The sequence below is a fragment of the Phoenix dactylifera genome, chromosome 17 (assembly GCF_051530095.1).
Source record: "Phoenix dactylifera cultivar Ajwa chromosome 17, Ajwa_hap1_PhDact_Kaust_v1.1, whole genome shotgun sequence".
Taxonomy (NCBI): domain Eukaryota; kingdom Viridiplantae; phylum Streptophyta; class Magnoliopsida; order Arecales; family Arecaceae; genus Phoenix; species Phoenix dactylifera.
In genome coordinates this window covers 5,112,497-5,140,012 of record NC_143206.1, presented here as the reverse complement: position 1 = coordinate 5,140,012, position 27,516 = coordinate 5,112,497, and the positions used below count along the sequence as shown (strand labels likewise).

Here is a 27,516-nt window from a genome sequence, read left to right as displayed (position 1 = left end):
CCCCAGTCCTGGGACATCGTTCGCGAGGCGTGGCGTGTTCCGGTGCGGGGGGACGCGATGCGGCGAGTCTCACGCAAACTCGAGTTGACCAAACGGCGGCTCCGCCGTTGGAATCGCGAGGTAGTGGGTGATATTTTCCGGAGATTGGAGGGGGTGGAGGAGGAGATTACGACACTACAGGAGAGAGAAGACCTACGGGGTGCACTCCTGGAGGATGACATGTCTCATCTTCGGGGGCTTCTTGCGACGCACCACTCACTGCTACGGCAGCATGAGATTTTCTGGCGACAGAAATCTCGGGTCCAATGGGTTAATGAGGGTGATCGCAACACTAGGTTTTTTCATCGGACGACGGTTATTCGGCGTCAGCGGAGTATGATCCATTCATTGCGTGATGGGTCTGGCCGCCGAGTGGAGGGTGAGCTTGCCGTTGGACAGGTTCTACTCGACTTTTTCCGCGCCAGATGGACTGAGGATGAAGGCCCTGGTGCTGATGACCACCTTCCGCGGGTTGATGTAGGTATTACTGATGATGAGAATATGACCCTGGTTCGGCCGGTGTTGGCGGAGGAGGTGCAGGAGGCAGTCTGGGCGCTGGCAGCGGACAAAGCTCCAGGACCAGATGGGTTCCCCCCTTTTTTCTTCCGTAGATATTGGGGTATCATTCGGGAAGCTGTGATCGAGGCTGTCCAGTGTTTCTTCACCCAGGCAGCCATGCCTGAGGATTGGAAGGCCACTTTCATTACGCTCATCCCGAAACGCCAAGAGGCAGTAGAGCCGGGTCACTTTAGACCCATCAGTCTGTGCACAACCTTGTACAAGGTTGTGGCGAGAATCATGGTGGGCAGGGTAAAGCCCCTACTGCCAGGCATTATCAGCCAAGAGCAGGGGGCTTTCATTGCGGGAAGGAACATTTCCCACAATGTCATGTTGGCTCAGGAGATGATGTGGGATCTCCAGCGAGCATCGAAGCGGGGCAGTTTGATGGCTGTCAAGCTGGATATGGAGAGGGCTTATGACAGGATCAGATGGAGTTTTCTCCGGAGGGTACTGGAGGCTTATGGCTTCCACAGGCGATGGATTGGATGGATCCTAGGGTGTGTCCAGGGGCCAAAGTTCTCTATTTTGGTCAACGGCACACCTTCGGTGTTTTTTGAGTCCACCATGGGGCTGCGGCAGGGATGTCCCTTATCCCCTTATTTATTTATCATTTGTTCTGATATACTGTCCCGTGCCCTCCAGAGGGCGTGTGCAAGCCGGGAGCTGGAGTCCTATGCTCCAGCACCGGGGGCGGGACCTGTCTCTCACCTACTTTTTGCTGACGATTGTCTTCTTTTGTCCAGAGCGCGGGTTTCGGAGGCACGTGTACTTCGCAGAGTGCTGGCAGCTTACTGTGCGGCATCCGGACAGAGAATCAACTTCACGAAGTCAGCCATCCAGTTCAGCCCCAGCACAGAGAGCAGAGTCAGACAGGAGATCAGGAGTATCTTGCAGATGCCCGAGCAGGAGGGGACTCTGGTTTACCTGGGAGTTCCCATCACGGGCCGGAGGCTACGAGTGGCGGAGTGCTCGGGGTTGGTGTAGCGGGTCGAGAGTAGGCTGGAGGGATGGAGGGCATCTTCACTATCCATGATGGGGAGGCTGACACTTGTCAGATCGGTGCTTGGGTCCATGCCGGTATATCTCATGGCCAACACTGTGGTCCCTAAGACGACTCTGTTGAAGATTGAATGTCTTCTCCGGAGCTTCCTCTGGGGGTCCCATGGTGGGGGTCGTGGGGTACATTTGGTGGCCTGGGAGCGGGTATGTCGGCCCACCAGTGAGGGTGGTCTGGGAGTTCAGTCCCTTCTGGAGCGGCGTGAGACACTCATTGCACGGCACGCAGCTCGTTTCTTGTTGGAGCCACATGGGCTTTGGAGTCGGGTGATGGCAGCCAGATATGGCCGAGGGAGCCCCGAGGCGGCACGGCGCGGTCGCCGCATCTCTTTCATGTGGCGTGAGATTGGGAGGTACCTGCCGACCGTGTTAGCCCATACCAGGTGGCTGATGGGCGATGGCCGGACCATTGTTGTGACTGATGACCCGTGGGTAGATACCATTCCCTTGAGATATTGGCCGACGACGGTGGATTTCGAGGCAGCAGTAGGGCTCCGGGTGTGCGACCTCCTAGCACCAGGGAGGGCAGAGTGGGACGTGGACAGACTCCACCAGTTGTTCGGGGCACATCTAGCCGAGAGGATACTTTCTCTGCCAGTACCAGGATGCGAGGGCCCAGATGTCAGGGTTTGGAGCACTTCATGCAGGGCCAGTGTGAGGCTGGGTGATCTGGCCCGGGTGATTCAGCGCGAGCATGAGAGTGGATGGGACGGTGCCTGGATTTGGAGGTCTAGGCTCCACCCGAGAGCAGCACTTTTTCTTTGGAAGGTGACGTGGGACCGCCTTCCGACGAGAGCTGTGCTGAGCCGACGTGGTCTGGGGATCCCTGCGGAGTGTGGGGCCTGCGGTGCGGATGAGTCAGTTGATCATGTACTATTTGGATGCTTTTGGGCGCGGCAGACATGGCAGTGGACGGGTATCCCAGAGGAGGTTTGGCGGGAGAGGAGACTGTTTCTACAGATGATACGGCAGTGGCTGGCTAGTCCCCGGACATGTCAGGAGGCTATCCGAGCGACTTGCACCGCCCACCAGATCTGGTTGGCAAGGAACGCTCGCACCTTTGGCGAGCGTAGGATGTCGCCGAGGTTTGTTGCGGAGTCCGCTCGAGTATTGGCGATGGAGTTCAGACCTACCAGCCCTTCAGATACGACCTTGATAGCTCGGGACACCTGGGGTTCTTTCTCTGCTCAGGCAGCTCTTCGGACGGTGTTCTTCACCTGGGAGCCCCCACCCTCGAGTTTCCTCAAGGTCAATTTTGATGGCTCAGTACTAGACAGTGGTACACGAGGCGGTGCCGGCTTCGTCATACGAGACCCTCACTCTCGGGTAGTGGCAGCGGGCGGCTGCCGGCTATTCGACACATCAGTGCCAGCGGCGGAGTTGCGAGCTGCCTAGGCCGGCCTCTGCCATGCGCGGCGGGTACTACGGGCTAGCTCGATCATCTTGGAGGGCGACTCATCCACTGTTATTGGGTGGATTCGGCGGGAGAGCATTGACCATCCTCTGATCCGGGATATTAGGATGATGATGAGGGATGTTGTGGCCTTTGAGGCCAAGCATGTATTCAGGGAGGCCAACGGGGCGGCTGACTGGGTAGCTGCATATGCAGCACACCATTCGGGATACGCCCTGTGGGCAGGAGAGCGGGAGTTGCCATTGGCACTACGCGAGATTTTGTATTTTGATATTCTTGGGTGTATTCGGACACGCGTTGTCTGAACAACCCGTTTCAAGCAAAAAAAAAAAAAAAAAAAAAGTGCCATTTATAAATATCCATTTTTAGCCTTCAAAAAGGAAAACGACACAATTAATTTTCTTTACTTAAAAAATATTTTTAATATTCCAAATAATTTTTAAAAAGAAAGAAAGCTAAAAGCACTCTATGCCTTGCGGCGTTAACACAAACGACAGTGTGAGAAAGCTTGTCTCGCACACAAAATCCCGACTGGGTTTTTATTCCCTTTACCACTCGCTTAGCTGTCACACTCCTGCTTCCAAAAACCCTAAGCCCGACATCCGTCCTCCAAAAACCCTAGGGTGGCGTCCCCTTTTACGGCGGAGATGGGATTGACAGAGCGAACGCTAGGAGATCGACGAGAATCTAGAACCTAGATGCGAGAGCTCGTTCGTACGGTACGGTCCCTTGCACGCTAGATTTCCTCCCGACCAACCCCAGGCGATGGAGAGCGACACCGTGGCGCCGGCGGCCGGTGGCGGCGGTGATCCCGTTGAGACCCCGGAGGGCGGGGCTCTCGAGATCGTGGCGGAGGACGGAACGACGGTGAGGTCGCCGTGGAGAGTGCCGGCGGCGCCGCCTGCGGGGGCGGCGAAGGGTAAGAGCGACGATGGCCCGGTGATGGGGCCGGAGTCGTGGCCGGCGCTCACGGACGCCAGGGCGAAGGGTGGCTCTAATGCTGCTTGTACGATGCCGGCTCTGCCAGCTGTGCTGCCGCCGGCGTCGGCGGCTGCTGCGACCGCCGCGGGGCATGTGGGCCCGGTTCCGAGAAACGGGCCACCACCGCCACCGCCTCTTCCGTTTCAGGTCAGTTTTCAAGTACTCGTTCGTGAGGTGGTGGAATGGATCTCGGGTTTGGTGGTCATCAGTTAAAGAGAATCAATTTTGGGTGGTATCCTGACGCCTTTATCTTCTGGACATTGGTTTTAATCGAATCTCAATCTGCTGCGTTGTGAAAGAAAAGCCTAATGAAGAGTTCTGGAATAAGATGAAATGGAAGGACAAAAGGAAAAGGGATTAAATAAGTATAGATTAAATTAAAAACGAGTCCCATATTCAAGATTGTTGGTGACTGATGTTTACAACCGTTTATGTTCAATTCTTTATGCAAATTCTTGTTTCATGTAATATACTGTTGAAATCATAGTTCTAAGCCTATCGAACTTTTAATTTCCCCATAAAGGAAAACCTTTCCCTTTAATTCTTTTTTCAAAGTGTTATCCACTCTTGATGCAGTTGGAGTACAATATTGATAAACTTCGCTTTATGTATGTCTATATTTGTATTCATCTTGTTGAATGTACTAACTATTATAGGGATAAATTTACTGGATCTCTTGATATGTAATTTTATATTTGTGAAGTTAGACTTTTGTGAATCTGAAGCTGGGATTGATACTTTTGTTGTCACATCCATTATTGAATTGTGAATTTGCTATTCAGTTAGTTGCACAATTCATTTCTACCAACGGAAAGATCAAATCTTAAAATACTCAGCTACGCCTCCTTTTTGTTCACGCAAGCTGTTAAACTATTGATAGGCGAGACCTGTGGGATGAATTTAGAAAAATGACTCTAATTGCTCTTCCCGCCCTTCCCCCAAAAAGCTTCTTAAAAGAGACCCCGAACTGTGAACCTGGAAAATTTTTAAGGACCTTTCTTGTGCTGGTTCTCTAAAATTATTGAGTTTTTCCTGTCTTTGTTGTTGTGAGGCGGGTTTCTCTTACAAGTGAAAAGAATAATTTGCTTCAAGTCTGAAACCAGATTTCAAGTTTTTTAATTGACTAAATGACCTCTAGTAGGTTCATCAAAGCCCACAATTGTTTCCATTGGAATTTTTTTTTCTGCATTGCCTTTAGTGTCATGATGATGGTCATATGTGCAGGGGATGACACTGAACTTAGTACTGTTGTATTTTATACACTGCTATGCTTATTTGTCTCATGAATTTTGATTGTACATGCCATGAAATGATGTAAGTTACTAAAATGCTATTTTGAATTGTATAATTACTTCAGTGCATTATATAGTTACTAATGCACATATATATGTGGGACATATCCACTGTAGAACTCAGCCTTCGACAGATGGGTAGATTACTTTTTTTTTTTAATAATATGAGTTCTGCAGTCTCATGTTAGAGATGTTTTTCTCTTGTATTTTGTTTATTTGCCCCTACTTTCTGGTGTTATGTAAGGTTTGTTTTGTTCCATTGTCTTTCAGATCAGTTTTAATGCCAATAGGCAGATCATGAATCCTTAGTTTTTTTAATTTTAATTTTTTAATCATGGTAAAAATTTTGCTCAGTTGATTTAAAGGATTATGTTTGTTAATTATTGGTAATGACTAAGATGGAGGATTTTTGATGTTAGTATGGAGTAGTGGAACATATAATAGTCATTGAGGGCGTGGTGATTGGGAATGCGGTGGAGGAACTTTCGGAGACATTTGCTTGGGACTTCATTATAAGGGCATGTAAGTAGAAACATGCAAGTCAACTCTATAGTTGATAACAAAAAGAAAATATTGTAAATACAGCGAGTGTGAATATTCAGATTTAACATTGCAAGCTTATGAAGTTGATTGCTAATCTATTTTGTGGCATTATGTTATTAAATGTTTTTGTGGGGAAGAATGTTATACAGCAGGAAGCTATATAAGCAAATTATGGTGCGTTAGAAATTGGATGCTGAGATGAATGCCCAATAACAGTTAGAAATGAGTGAGTGAAAGGTTAAGAGTGGCAAGAGTAGAGTCTACAGTGGAAAATATTTTGGAATTTTTCTAGGGCAATTATTCAATCAAATGGCCCTCAAACTAAATACAAGCATATCTAGGATTTCAATGTCAAACTATATGTATAGTAAAACTAAGAGGGATCAATTCAGTATCTGGATGCCTGGTAGAAGCAGCAAGAGTATATGATAAAGGTGACAAAATTTGCCTCAAGTGGCTTGGGCATCTGAAAGATTGAAACACATGTTATAGAGTTCTTGATTGCCGTCAAGATGGTTTCAATTACAGGCGGAAGGGTTAAAAGAAAAAGTGAAGACTGAAGAAGAGTTAAATTATAGAAATAAGAAATGACAAGTAACACTGAAAGAGCAAAATGTAGAAAGTAAGAGCCCATTCCCTTGATTTGAAAATTGACTACTTCTAGATTTTCATATGATGTCTAGGGTGCTTATTGTGAGAATGAAAGGAGGCTCCACTTACTAGTGCTTCAGATTTGAGAATCCTAATGGTACAACTTCTGAAAGGGCATGTGCTTTTATTTAGGATTTGCATGCACTATTATCATTTTCTTACAATCCACAATTGGGTCCTATATATCAGATAAAAATGACACTTTGAATTCTGATCAGATCTCAGATCAGGATGGATTTAGATCGTAGATTCAGACTTGGATCATAAGATCTGGTAGTGGATCATACGATCACTTGATTTGTTAGATCCAAATCTGGATCATCTTGCCACATATGAAGCAATTAGGACGCCCATCTTTTTATGAACCATTTAATGTCTTTAACTTTTAGAATGACCAATAATCATTCATAACCTTTCAAATCATAATATTATCAATCTTTTGAGCTATCACACCTCTCAAAAGTAAAGAAAAAGAAATTTAGTTGTCTTGGGAGGAGCAAGTAAGACCCAAATATATTTGCAACCTTTCTTAAAACTATGGTTTCTTTTCTTCTACAGGCTTATACCAAACAACAATTGAGTTGGTGCATTTGCGGAGTAAAACATGCCTTTCTGGTTATACCAAGATTAGGATGCAGTTTGTTTGTAAAGACAAGATATGCATGTCAGGATGTTGTACAAACTTCAACTACTGGATGAGGAGGAAAGAAAGAACTTTGTTCGTCAAGAGCCAAAGCGATAGGGAAATCTTGTGTATCAAATTAAATAAAGCCTGTCTTTAAATGCAGTTTTTTTCCTCGTGTCAAATAAAGAGATTTTATTGACTTATGTGGTGATAGAAATTACATCAGTAAGTCATGTCCTTAAATGATGACATCTTACCTTTAATTTACTTGAAATTACGATCTGACCATGTTTCTTCCTTTAGATATTGATTTATTCTTTTTTTTAACGTTTAAAGGAATCAAAGAGGGCTATACAGTCCATGATCTGGTCCAACTCCTTTTGTGGTTTATGATATAGCCTGATCCTGACAACGTGGCTCACATGTATCGCTGGCCAGCAAATGGGCTTTTCCTACTTTGTGTGGTCAAAGATATGAATTTTGAAAGGAAACACGAGAAGATGAGTCCTCATTTGAAAAGGAAATCTAGGAAAAGTTTAAGTGAAGCAGATGGTAAATGATCCCTATCTGAAAGGAGTCCAAGAGAGAGGTATATTCTATGGCCAATCAAGGATGAATGAGAGGGCTGTGAACAAAGCTCAAGCATCTACCTCCCTTTTGAGTACTCTTTTGCTTGTGGGAAACATTAGTAAGACATTATTGAGGGCTGGCTACTTCTGGGGGATGACTAGCAGCTTGCCCCTGATAAATTTTAATAGTCATCCTTCACCATTGAGTAATTAGGGTCCTATAATATCTTTAGTTTGTATATTCTTTTCTCCTTTTACCAGCCTCATAAGTTTATAAGTGGGACATGGTTTTCCATTTTATTTAGTGGCTAGGAATGAATGAGGGGAATAATATGAAAAATTTATTCTTTTTGTTTTCTCTGCCATTTGATTTGATGGATGCGGCTGAGACGGGAGCTTCTTGGTAGTGGGATGCTGCAGTATTATCTGTTTCTTACTCCTCTCTTCTCTGGCTTACTATTTCTTTATTTTTGGATTGAAATATGTCTCACTGACCTTATCTTCAATTCTTTAAACCCTATACTAACTTTTATCCTTTTAATCCATATCCCTATAATTGTCAATCATCCATTCAAATCTTTAAACCTATACCTGCATCGTTTCTTTGTAAATGATAGAGACCAACAAGATATGTTTAATTTGAACTCAACTTCCACGCATAGTTATCTTTTTTTTCTTTCTCTTAGAAAATTAGTCTTTCTTGTTCACTTATCTTAAAAATTTAAACCTTAAGCTAAAGGATAGTAAGCTAGTAGTTCACTTCTAAGCATCTTTAAACCCTTTAATTCCCTCATTTAACCTTTGATAGGTTCACCTCCTCCTTTATTTATTTTGCATTGAGGTCTCAATTTCTTTTCACTTTTATTTAAAAGTCACAACTGAGTTGAAATTTGCAGCAACCTATATGCCTAGACTTATCCCAAATCTTAGTCCCATCCTGTTCAGGTATTTTATGCATCAAGAAGGCACTTTTGTATTTTAGTATTTGACTTGAATAGTGATTGATGTTGAAATAGGGTAGTTACAAATGATACCAGATGATGAATAAAGGTTTTTTGGTTATGCTTATGGGGAATGATTCTTATTGACTGATGCTTTTTATTGGTGAGCATCGAAGTGATATATTATCCATTTTATGCATGACATTATGATTGTAACTAGACCCACATAATTTATTTACTGGATAAAATTATGTCTGAGGTAGATATACAATTTCTCACAGTCGTCAAGGGTAATTGGAGTTTGAGTCTGCATTCTCTTAAATTTTGCAAAAATAATTTCATGTTACCACTATGCAAATAATAACTTTTTAGTAGTAAACATGCAATAACGTATATTTCATAGGGTACACATTCAAAAATCCATATTAAGAGTTGTTCACCAATTTTCTACAAACCATACTGGGAATTTTGTTGGATATCTCTGATTTTATACCTTCAAAATTCTTCAATATTCCCAACCTCTCTTATCATCGTCGACAGTTTTAACTGTCTCTTTAAATTACAGAAGGTAATCTTGCCTTTGTAGGATAATTGCCAAACCTTGATTTGTACGACTCTCGCATGGATTCTGTTAATGATTTTTTTTGGAAGAATAAAGAAATGTGTTGATAATTTTTTTTGAGAAGTATGATTTTGATACCAGCATGAAACGATATCAATCATATTATCATGGTACTGCAAATGATGATGAGAAGCAATGAGAGTAGTTAAATATTAAATAAAGAGAAGATGCATAAAAAGAAAGTTACTGTTGACATAAAACAGATTTGAGAGGAAATGCTCAAATAACTTAGACAATCCAATGGCAAAGCTTCTCCTGCTTTTAGGCTTCCTATTTCCCTTTTTGTAAACATTTTACTTGGCTATACCTCAGATGTGCTTCTCATGTTGTGTCAATTTATATTGAGAATTTGCAATTGTAAAGAAAAAATTGTAGTGTCAGATTGTATTTTATTTAGGTGCATGATTCATATCGAAACCTAACAATTTTCACAATATTCTCATGTTGCAATATGCTTGTTTTTAAGTTAATAACATTCTTTTGTAGTGGTCTTTAGAGTCAAGATAATTGGAAGTTGACTGCCAGATCTAAGTTTTGCTGTAGTATGTAAGCTACCAAGAAGAATTAATGTTGACAAGTATTTAATTGGGGTCGATGAACTTTGTAGAATATAAATTTGGTTGAGTATATATAGTTCACTACTGAAAAGTTAATGCCAACCTGTTATTCAATGTTAGATAATGGATAAGATATTAATTTTGTATTTTTTAACTTCCTGTGATAGTCTAGGCCTGTCACGTAACATGCAGATCCTTACCTGCCCTGGACCCTGCATAGACCTGATCTTAACCTGTATGCCTACCTATGGGTTCGGTATGGGTCCGAAGATAGACCTATGTAGTTTTTGGGGCCAGGTCTTTATCCACTAAAGTTTTACCTGACCGGAACCCAATCTGACCTGACCTGAGTGCAACCCTACCTTTTTCGTTCTTGTTGTTCTTATTGTTTTGTGCCCTTATAGGCCATGCCTTGACCAATTTGGTTAATGGGACACCTAAGCAAGTTGAATGCCTGCTAACTCTGTCAAGGAACCTCTAGTGTACATTTAACACTTTCTAAATATACGTATGCATACATGTCAAATCAAGTTTTCTGGTAAACATCTATAATACAATCCAGGTTGTTTCCTTTTAAAAGTCATAGCTGTAATCATATCCTACAGTAGACTTCTAAGCTTACGCCTATTTCCAGTTTGCTCAACTTAAACAGTGTTAATGAAACTGTTGAAGTAGCCTATGTCTTAATACTTTCAATGAAAATTATTTTGTAGAATGATGAAGTAACCGCTCCTGCATGTTCTTCTGGTTCTGTTTCTGATGACTCTCGGCTGTGAGGAAATTTTTCTGTTCTTTATGCTCCTGTTTTTGTTTGTATGGTTAGGATGGTTTTGCTTGAGAATTTTGGTGCAAGGATTTTTGTGATATGCTGCAACTGCTGATTTGCTGAAGGATGCTAACTGAAGCATTGTTTCTTGGTGAATATTCTAAAATGGCAAACTTAGATCTTGTATCTGGTTGATAATGTTTACAATGCTGAAATTTTATGATTATGTGATATGGAGACAATCTACATGGCTTTATTTGGTTGTTTGTGCCAGTATTCAAATTGCACAGCTGGTATTAGACCTAAATTTTATATAATCTGGATTTTTAGTTAGATCAAAATGATTGTATTTCCAATTTTAGATTTCTTTTTTCTACATTAATTTTTCTTTTTTCTCTCTTCTTGCACTTTCATGCCAATTATCATCAATTTTCTAATCACAGTTATCTTTATTCTTTCTCTCTTTCTGTAAAACTACAAACCATGAAATTAATAGATTATAACCATCTAAAATTTGTCCTACTTTTCTAGAGAAAATCTAAATGATCCACTGTGCAAGACGAATGATAGGCTAACTATGAGTTAGCAGTTCCTAAGATATGGTCTAGTAGTGGACTCAGGTGCACTTAATTGACTAAGGAATAGAAATCGAGGAACAATTTTGCTGGTGAATATCTCCAGATTATGGTAATTTTGCTGGCTGTCTAATGAAGATCATTTACTGGGTTTGTTTTTTTGGAAGATATGGTAAATATATTATGGTAATTCATCAGCCTTTAATTATTGCCACAATGCTAAAGAAGATAACCTACTGAGTTTTCCTTAGTTCATATATGCTTGTTGCTTCAACAACAGCTTACTTATTTCATGCGCAACAGTTACTTTTTGTTTACTAGAAATCTTAGTCCACAGTGCTTACGAAACTGTTCTTTTTCAGGGATCAATTGGAATGCGCAAATCTGAGGGATTTGGAAGCAGTAATCCTTCCAATAGACATCATCCGCTGCACCCTCATAAACATGGTCCAAAGCGTAATGCTCCTTCAAATGGCGTGCCACCATTTCCTGTACCCCTGCCATACCACCAACAACCAGGTCAACCGATGTTATACCCTGTTTTACCACCTCCACCTCTGATGTTTCCTCAGTATGCCTATCAGCCTGGCCCTGCACCATATCCTAATGGTGAACCACATATTGTAAAGTCTGGATGTGAAACTCCCTTGCCGGCCTTTATTCCAACTGGTCATGCTGGAGGAAATGATGGTAATAGGAATTTCCATCCACCAACCCGAGGAGATCCAAATGCTTGGCGCCCCAATGCCAGCAGTTTCGGCAGCAGACCACCTAATGGTCATGAACCTGGTAGCCATTTCAACCAGACATGGTGCAATCAACGGGCTTTGAATCCAAGAGATAACATAAATATGCCACATCGTATTGGTACCAGGACTTTCATCAGGCCAGTTCCCCAATTTTGTGGTCCAGCTCCACGGTTCATCAATGGACCTGGTTATCCTGGTTATGTCTTTAACTTAAGTGTTATGGATTCCATTTCTGGCTTGAGTTTATCAATTCTTGTACATCTCTCCAGTTCTCCCTTGTCATAAATTAATAATGCTCAAAATGCAGGTCCTGCTCCTCCCATGTATTATGTTTCTGCTGCTCCTCTGGAAATGATGAGGGGTCCTCCTCATTTTGTTTCACATCCTCCTCGTCCTCCATATCCTATTCTGACACCAGAGGCACTAGCCTTGAGGGCTAGGATAGTAAAACAAATCGAGTACTATTTCAGGTAGGTCAGTTTTAATTTTTGCCGCATTTATTCTTTAAGCCAAGAAACAGTTAGCCCTTGCAGTTTCATGCACAATCATTGCAAGGAGCCGACATATTCTTTCTGCAATTTTGGGTTCTCTTATTCACCAGCATGCACAACATTTCTCTGGGTCCATATTTCAGTTGGTTATTTAGCATATACGTAACCTTGAATTCATGCAAGCAGTCCAGTATTATCAATTAGAATGAAATATGTTTGTGATTTCATATTGAAAGTGATTTATTTGGTCCAATATGGGGCATTGTTTTTGTTCTAAAAGGGAGACCACAGTGTCTTGAACCATTATGCTTTTGCAATATATATTTATATTAATGTGCATGTATATATATATATGTTTATATATATATATCCGTATTTGTATATATGTACATATGTATATGAAGTTATGGACACATAATATATGTATGTAAATATTTAAATTTATAGATGTATGTATATAAACATGTATGTATGTATATATACATATGTACATACATATGTATGTATATATACATGTATATATAGATTTGTATATACAGTGTATATATATGTGCATTTGTGTGTATATATGCATATGTGTTTACATATATATGCATATTTGTAATATATATGTACATATCTATATGTACACATATATATGTATATACATACACATATACATATATATGTATATATGCATGTGTGTACATATATGTGTATCAATATGTATATACCTCTATATGCATATGTACATGTCTAATATATATGTATATATATATATATATGCATACATATATTTCCTATTTCACTGTTTTAGCTATAACAATCATTATCCTTATTGCAGTGATGAGAATTTGCAGAAGGACCCGTACTTGATATCATTACTGGACGAACAGGGATGGGTTTCTATATCTAAAATTGCAGATTTTAATAGGGTATGCTTTACCTTGATGCTAATTATTTTTCAGAGTGAAATAGTTCATTTTATTATGGATAGTCATTTAATATTGGCTGAGAAAATTTGATGATTTCTTTGTTTGATTATACAGGTTAAAAAAATGACAACAAACATATCCTTGATTCTGGATGCTTTGCAGAGCTCAGAGTTGATAGAAGTTCAGGTTATCATCTCTTTCATTCTTGGCTGATGTGCCATTCTTGTTTATATATATATATTTATGCTTGTCTCATCTTCAAATGCTATTTACCAGTCTATTAGATTGTCATGTATATTTTCTTTTTAAATATTACTTTGTAGGATGACAAGATAAGAAGGAGAAATGACTGGTCAAAGTGGATTCCAGCATCAGCTCAGCAGGCAGTTTCAACAAAATCTCAGTCTACGGAAGGCCAATCTCCTGTCGGCATGGAAAAAAATGACACTAGTGGAAGTAATAATTGTGGCATCTTTCATGAGAGCAATGCTGGCCAAACTACATGTAAAGATAGTGACGAGTGTTTGCCCACATCAAATGATTATTCTAAAGCAGAAGTTAAGAATAGTACAGAATGTAACATGGGGAAGGTGTCAAGTGTTGGTAAATCACTAGCATGCAATGGAGATAGCGAAGAAAAGAGCAAAGAATTAGCATCTGGACCATTTTTGGAAACTAAACAAGGAGAGCCTTGTGGTGACTGTAGCTGTCTGTTAGACAACGATTCTGTCAGGAGCATTTCCGATGTTAAGCATGGCAGCATTGATATTTCTGTTAGATCTGAAGGTTTACAGGAAAAAACCTATCCTTCCAGTAGTGGCACTGATCCTTCCAGTAGTTGCAATCCCGAACTTCAGGAAGTAAACACAAGGTCAAATATGAGACCTGGCACCCCAAGTCTAGGAGGTTCCTTAAATGGTTTTGTGAATAATGAGTCTCCTAGCTTTGCTGGGGAGCAAAACACATTCATGCTTGATGAAGAGCTGGAATTAGAGCAGTCAACAAGCCAAAAAGACCATCCATCATCAAACAAAAGGTATTCAAATGATTCTTTTACTTTGTTGTCCTCGAGCCATATGGTTATTGTGTTCTAAGTTCATTGAATTTAAAATAATCTTTGCTTGTCTTGTAATCCTGTTGAAAGTTCTGAATGCACAAAAATATCAAAATAATTATTAAGCATATCTGAAGATATATGAAGATTCATTTGCAGTTATATTCCTAGATCATTGCATCTATTAAATATCTGATGCTGCTTTGCTTTTGTATACCTAATCTGCTCAAGCACATGCAAGCCTTTCCTTCAACATCATTCTTATTATTATCTGCCGACCCAATTATAATAGAGAAAGCTCGTTGCTTAGCATTATAGCTTGATATTGGTTACTTTTCTTATGGTAGAGAAAGGAAGATAGTAAAGGCATTTATGACATCTTGATTAAGTTATAAATAAACTATCAACGGACAAGCTTATTTAAATGAGAATATCTGTTTTGCTGATTAAGAAAAAAAATCGTAAGTTTAACATGCATAGGATTATGATCAGCCTTAACATAGGGTTTAAAAGGGATTGCCAAACTAACTTGAACTGCCTGGGTTGGGGCATACGGTTCAGTTTCACTTGATTTTGAGCAGTTTGGGGCAGTCCGAACCCTTTATCCTTTTTTTTCTTTCCCTTGTTCTTTCTTTCTTCCCTTTTTCTTTCTTCTTTCTTCTCTTTTTCCTTCTTTCTTTCTTATTTCTTCTCTTTTTCCTTTCTTTCTTTCCTTTCTTTTTCTTCTCCTTTCCGTTCATTTTTTCCTTTTTCTTTTTCTTTCCTTCCTTCCTTCCTTCCTTGCCTTCTCTTCTCCCTTTTCTTTCTTTTCTTTTCTTCTTCTTTCCTTCCTTCCTTTCTTTTCTTTTCTTCATCTTTGCCTCCTTTCTTTTTCTTGTCCCTTCTTTCTTTTTTTCCTCTTTTTCTTCTTCTTCCTCTCTTTCTTTCTTTCTTTCTTTCATTTACTTATCTTTTTAAACAGAAACAAAAGGTCTGCTTCCTTTCCTTCCTTTCCTACTCTTTCCTTCAAAGAATTTAAAACTCTTACCTTTTTAAACATCCATAAACCTTAAATTGATCCTCAAAAACAAAAAAATTGGAAAAATAAAAAAAATGCTATACCGGTATCAAACTGGTATGCATTTTGTGTATTGAGTGTTGGTATGGTATATTTTGATACGAAACTGTACTAGTCAGGTACCAGTGCGGTACTTGAAATTGAAGCTACAGACCTTGGGGTTAGAAGATTTGTCTTTGTATGGGTAGTTCGGGAGATGATGTAGGTTTTTAGTCTTGGGCAATCACATATGCACTTGCTTAATAAATAATGATTTTTTTTAAAAATGTAAGTAAATTGATATATAACAATCTCATTTTTCGCTGCCACCTTTTTTTTCTATATAATGATTAATGAGCAAAGAAGGCCTAGAAAAGATGGTGAATTTGCTTAAGTTCTAGATGACCATAGATGGGTAGGAATTGTTGGTTGATAATCAATAAAATTGTTTACGAGAGTTTTGCCTCCATTTTTGTATATCAATCTAATGGCTAAAACGAGACTTTAGCCTTTTAAGGATGCTTGGGACATGCTCTTTTGTCCCTAACCTAAACTCAACTGTGCATGTTGAGTGGTCCCTTTCCTCTCCTCTCCTTTCGCCCCTTCTCTCATATTCTATCATGGCTGTCACTTCCATGTCTAACATTGAATCCTCTTTGGTCTTGCTGTGTTTGGTGGTGTTTGCTCATATTTGGGATCTTTGCTGCCTCCTTTGTCTTCGACTCATACACCTTGAGTTTCTCCTCAATCCACATGAGCCCCATATTTGTCGATTCCTTCACATCAGCCACCTCCACATGTCAGTGAAACACCACACCTCCTGTTGCTCTCTTGATGTTTGGCCTCTACCTTTGACTTCTTCCCTGTCGCACCTCTGCCACAACCTCCATAGAGGTCGGTCGATTTCCCTTCTCCTAAACATATTGACTATCATGTACCAAACTGGGTCTGATTTTGAGCTATTTGGGATCTACTTGGGCGAGGTTGAGTTGGATGTTGCAGCTCCTTCGAGGTCAAGCTAGGTCGAGCTAAGCTAGATAATTATTGAGCCAAGCTTGAGCCGAACCCAGCTTGCTTGAGCTCCGCTCATTTCCACTTTTAATTAAATTTGTAATAATGGAATTATAAGATATTTACGTTCCATTGCTCAATAAGCAAGTATTTATATTTTGCTCCAAGGGATATTTGGAGGACATGATAGGTCCTTGTCTGTGGAAAGTAGTTTCATTACTAGTGCTTGGTTGTGATGGTGGCATGGAATAGATTGAGCAAAAAAATGAAGCAGATGGTCATTTGTTTCTCACCTACTGTTACAAAGTCTTGAGTTTCATTTTCATTTATTGAAGACTTGTCTATGTCTTACGTCTTACTATAAAGCGCTTAAATTGAGTTTAAGATGATAAAAGAATAGGTTCTCCACATGCCCTAGTGTGTGCTACATATATATAATCATGCAGACCCATGATTAGTATAGATGGTACAAACCAAAGTTCGCTGTTTCGGTACCAAACCCCGTATCGTTGCCACACGAGTATAGTGTCGGTATGGTACGGTATGAAAATTTTTTGGCATACCAAGTTCGATACGCCACCCATATCGAACCAATTAGGTACAGTCTGTATCGTTCGGTTTGGGCCGGTACGACGTACCATGGTATGAACATTACACAAGCCTTTTTGAACAATACACTTTAGTTGTGAAACCTTCAGTTCATTGGCTCTTTATCCTCACATGCTTTTTGCTGTTGCTCTGGAGGGTAACCTTTTCCAATCTCAGCTCCTTGCCTCCAAATAAAATACTTCCTAGTTTACATACTTTCAGCAATAGATCCTACAGGATAAGAGATTACAGACATGAAGTGAGATAGAATACTAGATTATGAAGAATTAGTAGATTATGAAAAATTAGTTTCCTATAGGGCATGGGTTCTACCCTTTTGGCCAGTCTCTCTTTAATTAATATTTTCCAAACTGAAGTCTATCTTGCAATTTTAGGTCTCAAAGGTTCAAGAGTGTCAAGAGTAGCAAGGAGATTTGCAAATTTATGGTTTAGAATATGTTTGTTTTTTGACATGGCAAGGTTTTTGGCTAGTACAGTTTATTCTCAAATATAGAAATATTTAAAACTAAAAAGAAATTGAGGTGTTCAATCTGATCTGAGCTGGCTTGACTAAAGATGAGGCTGTCACTAGCAAATTGAATATATGTTTTGTTAATATTGTAAGACCATCATCACTTTGCCCTTTTTTTTGGGGTCCAAGCAAGTTCAATTCTATTTAGCAACATAAATGTGGAAGAGGTCACCATATTTAAGGCCTTCACAACTTGCAAAAAACTGATGAAAGCATCATAAATGAAGGTAGAAAAGTTGACAGTGGACATACTGGTAGATGCATTTAACCCATGGAGGCCTAAAACCTAGAGAGGAGACAATCCATCTGTAAACCCCTTTTGCATAATTTAACCCCTTTTTTCGTTTCTCTTTCAGTCGATAAGATACAATCTCATGGTTCAGAGCACTCTTTTTTGGATATATCTTTAATAAATGCTGCTGTTTGACTTGTCCTTCAGACACTTCACTAAGGCTCATACCTAGCACCTGTGCTATGATATTATGAAACCAGTAATCTGTGAATCATGGTAATTTACTGATATTCCAAGAGACTAATTTCATTGATGCTGATGAATGTGATTTTATATCCGAAGGTTTGTGTAGAATCTCATGGGAATTTGTGGAAGCTAGATATGGTGACACACTAGCTAATCGCTGTATTTGTGGATGTGAGAAATCTTGCTTTTGTAGGGATCACCACAGAATATTTAATCTGGCAGGAAAGCCAACATCTTTAAGAATTTAGAAGAGCTCCATCTTCTGCTATTTAAGCGACCAAAATATATATTTTTAGTATTGCATAAAACAAATGTGCAGTGATTAGCGAAAGCAAGAGTGTCTATGGGAGTGGAATTGGGTGCAGTACTTGGGAATCAACATGTACGAGTCATCATATCTGGTGGTCGCATAAAATGTTTGGTATGTAGTTTGAAAGACGATAAACCAGTAAATGTTATAATTCATTGATATCATATTGACCTTGATAAAAATGCAATGATAAAAAAATGTTTTTTTGTTAAGAAGACTACATACATCTTGAAGTGGCCGAATAGTAAAGTGGATGGCTATCATAAAGAAAAAATATGTTATCTAGATACATACGCTGTAAGGAAACTCAGATTTGGTGCCATCATATGGTTGCTAGATAGCTGTTTGGCAGGTTCTTTTTGTTTAATACTTTATTCTTGGCTGGATGTCTTTTAAAGCTTCCATTATTATGGGGCTGGCTGTTGGTTAATCGGCATCCAACTGTTCCCAGCTGGAGGCTGACACCATAGATTTCAAAGACATGTTTCATAAGCTCATGGGACTGTTAGTGCAAAGTGCTTGGATTTTCCACATGCTTATCATCTTTAAATGCTAGTGGTAGCAATGACAACTACAAGGGGGAACATTCTATATATGCTTGTAAAACTTGTAAAACTTATTTCATGTGATTCCACTGTCTACTTGTACTTTTAGTTAAAAACCTATTATAGTTTGCTGATACATTGATTCTTGCAAAATCTTTTTCTTCTCCCAAATAATAGTATTTTGAACAGGACTGATGACGAGGAGGATGAGATTGATGTTAACGACCAAGTTGTGCATAAACTTATAATTGTTACCCAGGTAAGGTTATGTGATTGTTCTTGACTTCCGTTGCTTTCACCCCATTTATTAACTATTTTGTTTAATGGGCTTGTATTTTAATAACACAAATCAAATATATTTTCAAGATGAGTGAATTAGTACATACATATCCAATAATATATAATAACGGACTAACTATTGTAGATCAGGTCATAGTTACTTTTTTTTTTCTCTTGGAACTTGATATATTTTTTATCCCGTTTCCCTCTTTTTGAATTTATAATTTATTAATCTAACGTCTGGTTATGTATGTCCAGGCTTGTTTAAAAAGTCAAGTCATGATTTCCTAAAATTCCATCATTTATCCAACGAGATATTAGAAATTGTAGATGAGTGGAAAGCTTTGCTGATGTAGGACAAATTAAGGATGGCCTAAAATGCGCGGAAGGACCTAAACTGAAGGAAAACCTAAGGTTTCGGTTCTACTTTAAACTTGCTGTCCGGTGTCAAGAAACAGAATAAAACATGTCAAAATTAAAGACTGCTGGCTAACAAAAGCTGCTATAAAATGCAGTAATTATTAGAGTATCCTAATGGATACTAGAAATCTTAATACAGAAGTTTTATGCCAATCTGAAGCAGTCTGATCTCTGATGTTCACGTCAGAAAGAAATTCAGATAATTCATAATAGTAATGCAGTATGCAGAATCCAAAAGCAGGAATGCGGAGAATTTAAGAATAATAGCAGAAGAATTCTAAGAAAATAAGATTAGACTTTAATCTTGACCTCAGATCCCAAGTTATGTAGACTAAAAACCAAATCAGGTCTGCAGGATGCGATAAATATAACTATTAAAATTAAGTTGAGCTTAAAAACTACTGAATCAATAGCAGCAAGAATAAGAAAGAGGAATAGAATCAAAAGGAAAAAGCAGCTAGAGAAAGATAGTTCAATAGAAGAGTTTAAAAGAGGGCGAGGGAGAGGCTTGGGCCGGACCTGGCCTATTCTTTCTTTTCCTTTCTTCTCAAAAAACCAATGTACATAATCTAGGATGACTAAAGAAGTCCCATGGAAAACTAACAGACCACCAGCTGCTTCTCAGTTTGAGCCTAATTAGGATGCAACTACATCAGAAAACAAATCCTATCAAAATATTTTAGCCTAGCCAACTAACCAAACACTTAATAAGACTTAATAAGACTTTGAATACTGTATCGATTACCCTTCATGCCACAGTGATGTGTGAATGGTACAACCTCTAAGGAACTTTTGAAACTGATCATAAAACACCATACTGAAAAATCAAAATGAAAAAGCTGATCAATTAATGATAAATCTGTGCCGTTGGATGAAATTCCAGCTGCACTTTGCTTCATGAATGTTCCTTGCAGCAGGGTGAGGCCTTACAATACTACTGTACCAATTTATGATCTCAGCCCTTTGTCAGCATGAACAGCAATCTAAGTATTTCCTGAAGTGATTCTTGTAGCCATTATGTCCTTCAGGTCTTAGCAGCTGATCTTCAGTGATCACCATGTCACTTGTACTATTAGATTTTCCTCTAATACAGTATCAAAGTGAAAGTTATTAGAGTTCTTTGCAGCAAAAAGAGTCTTTGTAGTGAGATCAGGCTCTGAGTTTGAGAAATGATCCTGCAATTTTTTCCCCTTTTAATTGTGCGCTAAGAAAAAGTTGTATGTACTTCTTGGTAATTTCTTAGTGCTGGACTATGATGTTAAAGCTTCTAGTTTTACATGGTTTTTCATATACATGCTATTTTGGGTATGGATTAATTAATTATTAAGTAGCTTCAAGTCATTGCTTCAATATTACCTTCAAGAGAAATATGTTTTGTATTAAAAGGTTTCAAGGTTCATCGAGAAAGGGTACTATATGAATGACTGTTGAGAAGGAATGGTTCCTTTAATTAAGGGCATTGGACCTGCTCCAGAATTGTATCCTACCCATCTCTATTTGCTGCTCTTTTCATGTCTTCAATCATTTGTTGGTGGTTGGCATTTGCTTGTCTTACGACACCACCTTATGCTTCTTTTTGTGGCATATCTCTTCTGTCTGATTGACTTTAATCAAATACTTCAAATGGAACCAAATTACCGCAGAAGAAAATTGTATTGCTAAATGCTTATAAGCTTAAAGCCAAAACAATTATCTGAACTTTTCAAAGATAAATTGATTAGAAATAAGGATGAGTGATCCAAGAAAAATGCTGCACCAACAGTCTATAAATAACTACCATATTCCTTAATGTATAACAATTGTGAAGGGCGAACAATATTATTTGTTAGTAGGATGAAATGGGTTAGATCTAGCAAATATCAAATCTAAACTGATGAGAAACTCAGGTCTAAATTTAGGTTAGGCTTTTACATATTGGGTGGATTTGGTTTCGATCAATTATTAAATAATACTGAAATTCTAACATCAGTGTTTTTAAAGATATTTTTCCTCCAATAATCTTTATTATTGACATAAAATACAGGAGTTATTAATTTAATAATAGAATAATTCCGTTGTGAATTTTCTTAACAAATCTATGTTGTTTTCTCAGCTGATAGGAAACTAATGATCATGTGATATCAAACAAGTTGTAGGTTCTAGCTATCTTAACATTCTCTCTAAAGTTTTTTTTTTTTTTTCTGGGGAAAAACATTGTGTCTAAGCTGGAAAGACAGTATCTCTAAAACATTAGCGTAAAAAAATTGATATTAATGAAAACCTTATTAATTTATATCACATATCTATTGAGTTATGGATGCAACTTATGACTGAATTTATCAGGTGATCTATTCGGATCTAGCCATATCCAAACCTAATCCACCGATCTTATTGGTTCTGGTTTTAGTATTCAAAGTTGTTTGTTATTTTCCTTTTATAACAATTGCATCGGTTCTCAGATTGGATCATTACAGTCCTAGTTGTTTGAGGTTTTCAGATGTTAAATCACCTTATTATTTTTGGCATGGAAGAACTTATGCAAGTATTGGAAGTTGGAACTTTGTCCTTTAAATTCCTCCTTTGGGCTGAAAGGTGGTTGGCTTGACCCACCTCTAATTCAAACATGATTAATGAGAATTAAAGCATGTTGAATGTAACCCACATTTTGATTTTGTAGAATGATTTTGCTTATGATTTTTTTTTGCTGAATTCAACAAAATCTGATTCACATCATAACAATAACCATCAAACCCTGTTCCAGCTATTTGGGGTGGCTAAAATCTGATCCAAACTCATATAGTTAAAGGGTCAAATGTAGCCATGTAGGTCTAAACTCTATTTACTAAGGTGCAATTTGGCTGTCCATGTAGGCAGAAGCATTATTGATGTGGATGTTAATGTTTTTATACCTAATATTGTAAAAAGAAATTCAGGTAGCAGAATAAAGCATATTAGTTATTATCTGCACTAAGTAGCATGCCTCCTGAAAGGATAGAGGTAGTAAAGATTATTTTTATTTAAAATATTGTTGGTTAGTCGTACCATGTAGTATGTCAAAGCTTACGTGCAATTGCTAAAATGCGTAAATCCTGGTTACCACTATAACTTTAATCATTACAATTCTGAGAACTATATCAAACTAAAACTAAAACAGCTTAACTAATCAATAAACCAAAACCAATTCAACCTCCCTGAAGACTTTACGCCTGTGGAAAACACCAACTGCTTTTATAATTGGATTATGGTTGTTAGGTTACCAAGAGACTTGATCTATCTATTTGATGCTAGGTTCACGTCACAACTAATTTGCTGTGCAAGAGGCAACAAATACAACTCTAGAACATTTTTTGGGTTTTGTGCATGATCAGAAGAGGTTGCACCAGAGAAAATATGTGGAAAGTGTCTTCTCGTTGATGGTCCTTTCTGGGCTTTGAACCAAGCAGTTAAATCATTCTCGAAAGATTTGGTTGTAAATTAGAAAGAGGTTGCACTAGTGAACTAATACTGTTAATGCCATGATTTGCATTGAGATGATTATTTTAACCTGCTTTACATTCCTTTTGAAGGCTACTTGTTCCATGTGGTTCATTGACGTTAGGAGGAAAGTGGTTGGCCATGAAGTCTGGGGGTTTGCTGGAGGAAATCCTTGACCTTATAAAGCAGTTAATCTATATTCCATCAGATTAAAGGAGACGCCGATTGAGGGATTAACCCAATTGTTGAACATCACTGGTTATTTTTTGACCATTGGTGGGGCTCAACCCTCTTCTACTCCCACAGCAATCAAGTGATAGTATTGTCAAACTTTTATTATTCAATAAGCAATCAAACATAAAATGGGAGATCTATCCGTTGTGCTACACTATTGGAACAAATTCTTTTGCTTGACTGCTCATTATCTATATAGCTATGATCAAGAATTAAAGAATTGCATGCCTCTGCAATCTGGCCTGGCATCGACACTTGATCAACTGTGCCATGCCAATGCGTGGCAAACCTGGGCGTATAATGTAGCTGCAGCATGTTAAGCAATTTGGCACAGGCATGCAGCTGCTGCATGCCAATAAGGCACAGGCATGATATATACCCAAAAAAAGGCACAGCCAAGATACATTCTAGTCAGTCCCGACTCGCATGAATGGCACTAGAATCAATAAACATGTGATGTGTGGTTAATTAATCTGTTTTTAAAATGTTGTAATGCTTTTCCATAGTCTTTTCTTTCAGGATTGATTGCTTGATAGTAACAATTTCCCATAAATCAACTTTTTGCAAGTGTTCCAGCTGATCTCATATGGACTTGCTTGTGCACCTTCCTAAAAGCAGCTGCTAGTTATATAGTTGTTTAGTGTCATTGCTTGGATTTTTTATGCTGGAGCCGGTTAATTTCTTTCCACAGTTCAACTCTATTCTATCAAACTTCTCTTAATAAAGAAAAGAAACCTTTAGTAGGTTGACATGATATATGCAAATTTCAACTTTTGTTGGTTTTAATTACTAGTGATAGGTTTCTTATTGTTCCATGTCATTAAGTATTAATGTCTCTGAAGTGATATGCTGATCCATTTTGTCTAACTTTGATACAGGATATCAGGATAGACAACGATGAAAGAGCTGGCTCAAGGGAATCAGACCCTATCTCGAATGATCTTGCAACTGCCATCAATGATGGACTTTATTTTTATGAACAGGTAATTCCCTCTTGTTACCTACAAAAAAGTATGTACTTGGGACTATGTCCACCTTGCATGAATATAATATCATATAGGTGTGATGTTGCACCTGTCTTAATTTTGTTTTTTTTTTAATTTTATAAATACATCTTTCAGATGCTACTTCTTTCACCATCTGAGTACAAATAGTTTCAATCCTTATAATAATCATGTCGCTAGCAGGAGTTGCAAGCCAAACAGTCTAATAATCGAAGAAATAATTATGGGATGGAGATGAAAGATGTAGATTTTAAACCTTCCAGCCTTGGAAATTCATCTTTGAATTCAAAGGCGAATGCAAACATTGCTGGGAATAATGGTCCGGAAGAGGCTGGACATGTCAATTCTCGAAGACGGCAAAATAAAGTCACTAGCAAGTCACATTCCTCACATAAACAGCGGTTGTTTCCTGGTAATTTTAGGAGTCATGGCAATGGCCGTAACCGCCATGGAATTGTTTCAGAAAGCCCACCAAGCAATTCAGTTGGGTTTTTCTTTGGGTCAACACCACCTGAAAATTATGGGTGAGTACTGTTCAGTTGTTCCAGTTGAATTAATGCAGCTTGCTTTGGTCCTTTTATATCTTAATCCTAATATCCAAGCGGGTTCAAGCGCCTTCTGAGCGGTTTGGTCGGAAAGAAATGTTTGCCTCTTTACATTTCAGTTCATTTCGATGTTCTGATCTTTTAACTTTACTTTTGCAGCCTGATGTTGTCAAAATTGAGTGGGTCTCATGGTATTCTTTCTGGAAGCAGCCCACCTGTAGGATCAATGCCAAAATCTTTCCCACCTTTTCAGCATCCAAGCCATCAGCTTCTAGAAGAAAATGGATTTAAACAGCAAAAGTAGATGACTTGATTTTTTTTGACTTCGAACTTTATTTTCATAGTTCCAACTCATCAAAATTTCCCTAGTTACTTTTTATTTTCAAACTGAAGTTATTCTGATTCTGTTATTTGATGAAGGTACCTGAAGTTCCATAAGCGTTGCCTTAATGACCGTAAGAAATTAGGAATTGGTTGCAGTGAGGTAGGCGAGACTGTAAAGGATTTCTATCAGATACCTTGTTTTTTCAATGTTCAAAATTATTGCATATCAAATATTTTAGTTTCACAAGTTTGCAGATTCCAATGATAACTTGGATATTTTATCTCAGTGTAATAAAATTATCTGTTTAGAACACTATGTATTCATTGCTTCTGTCATTCTGATTATTATCAATATATCTGACAGCGTTGTTTTTTATATAATATTTCATCTGAGAGAATAATGATTTTTATTTCTTGCACTTCTCATCAGTTTTCTTGCCAGTATTCTACTCGTTCCAATGTCAGTTCTTTCCCCTGTTGATGCTTGTTCAGCATTGGATTGACATTTATTTTGTGGAACTTTGGACTAGTGTTCTCTTGATATTTGTTTAAGTTTAGATTTTCAATATGTTTTTGTCTCCTATAATTGGTAATACGAAGTATGGTTTAGCTTTTTATCAAAGTGCATAATCTCTTTTATTAATGTAGGGTGTTGTATGAATTCCCTCTTAATACGTATGTATTGCATGAAGCATGCTTTGTTTTTTATATGGCAGGAAATGAACACACTTTACCGGTTTTGGTCATATTTTCTGAGAGACATGTTCAACCGATCGATGTATAACGAATTCCGTAAGCTAGCACTGGAAGATGCAGCTGCTAAATACAATTATGGGCTAGAGTGTCTCTTTAGATTTTACAGGTATTTCTTTAGCAAGCCTCAAATCATAGAAAAATGATGCTGAAATTGAATTTTGATTCTTGCTCTGTTTAGACATATTAGTTGACAAAGTTTTGTGAACTTCATTACTTTCACTGTTCCAGTTATGGGTTGGAGAAGCATTTTAAAGAGGATCTGTATGAAGAGTTTGAACACCTTACGCTTGAATTTTACCATAAAGGCAATCTTTATGGCCTTGAAAAATATTGGTAACACTTACTTCTCACATTAATTTAATTATACTCCTTTGATCCTGTTCTAAGCCTTTTTCATCAATCGACTATTTCCTCATATTTTTGCTTTATTATTCTCAACCTTTAGAATTTAACAAATGTTTCATGTTAACCATGCTATCAAGCAAACTTTTCATTTTACACTGGATTCTGCTAAAGACAAGGCTGCCCCATCCTCTGCCTGAGATAATCTGCATTGCTTTTTGATATAAAATTACTGCACAGATTATAATATACTCAAAGTTTTTGGTCAGGAATTACCACCACCTTTTCAGTCATGGGGCCTGGAACTGTATCTCAAATAGAGGTCTATTTTTGATATGCATGCTGCATGCATATTCATCTTCTTTTGCATCCTCAGGAAAGTGAATTGGGTACTTCTGTCATCTGATGCTATGTGCAGAGAAGCCACTTGGAGTTGTACCCCTATATGTTACTGGTCTGATGAAAGAATTTGGCCCACTGCTATTATAACTATCAGAACTATTCCGACAATACTCATCGAATTCAAATGTCACCCAATTGGCCTTTATCATCTGTTTCCTGTTATTTTACTTGGTACTCATCATTAAGTGATTGGATGTGCAACTTGAGCTTTTTATTTAGTATTGTTTTGATGCATACATCGTGGTTGCATCAGACATAATGCTGGTAGAAAATTATATTTAGGGTCATTGCATGAACAGAAAATACCACTGCTTCGTCACTTTATTTTTTCATTGCTATCATTTCCTTTTTCATGTGGCAGGGCATTTCATCATTTTCGAGAGATGCGAGACCACAATCAGCCTCTAAAGAAACACCCAGAGTTGGACAGGCTACTGAGGGAAGAGTATCTGAACCTGGGAGATTTCAAGGCCAGGGAAAAGTTGGAGAAGGCATCAGGGAAAGAGTGCAGCAGCAGCAGCAGAAATGGTGCCTCTAATGATAGATCAACCAACTGTTAGTCATGGCTGCATGGTCTGGGAGTCCTATGTGCACAAACCAATCAGTCATGGATTAGTTTGAATTTTGGGTGGTTGATAACGTGAAAGTTTCGGTTTGGCTATAGAGGATCCAGAGGAGGCATGCCTATGCAGATATTGGAGTCCTCTTTCAGTTAGTTCACGGTGGCTGGGTCAGGAATTCTTTTTTCCCTCCATCCCGGATTTGTACATAAGGTAAAGGAATATAAATAATGACTGTATCTGGAATTGTGGAAATGACAAATAAGAGCTCTTGGAATTAGCCATGCTGTTTTAAAA

The 27,516-nt window shown here is 38.6% G+C and overlaps 1 protein-coding gene across 2 annotated transcripts; it reads left to right on the top strand.

Moving 5' to 3' along the window:
• Positions 1-3,545: 3,545 nt before the first annotated feature.
• On the top strand, positions 3,546-27,516 carry LOC103717450 (la-related protein 1A-like). Of its 2 annotated transcripts, none has more exons than XM_008805844.6 (14): positions 3,546-4,198; positions 11,555-12,137; positions 12,249-12,411; positions 13,256-13,346; positions 13,461-13,532; positions 13,670-14,382; positions 19,090-19,159; positions 24,165-24,269; positions 24,474-24,814; positions 24,995-25,135; positions 25,256-25,319; positions 25,876-26,021; positions 26,144-26,248; positions 27,021-27,516. In XM_008805844.6, exons 1-14 carry the CDS (start codon positions 3,836-3,838, stop codon positions 27,217-27,219), a joined length of 3,156 nt encoding a protein of 1,051 aa, XP_008804066.2. In that variant the 5' UTR covers positions 3,546-3,835; the 3' UTR covers positions 27,220-27,516. The 2 variants fall into 2 exon arrangements, with proteins under 2 accessions (XP_008804066.2, XP_008804064.2); XM_008805842.6 differs by having other exon boundaries at positions 3,554-4,198; positions 19,078-19,159.

Excerpts from the sequence above, each read along its gene's own strand:
- LOC103717450 (XM_008805842.6), top strand. The coding sequence starts at position 3,836 with ATGGAGAGCGACACCGTGGCGCCGGCGGCCGGTGGCGGCGGTGATCCC. Across the intron at positions 12,412-13,255 it reads CAAATCGAGTACTATTTCAG|TGATGAGAATTTGCAGAAGG; the intron begins GTAGGTCAGTTT and ends TCCTTATTGCAG. Across the intron at positions 26,249-27,020 it reads TATGGCCTTGAAAAATATTG|GGCATTTCATCATTTTCGAG; the intron begins GTAACACTTACT and ends TTCATGTGGCAG.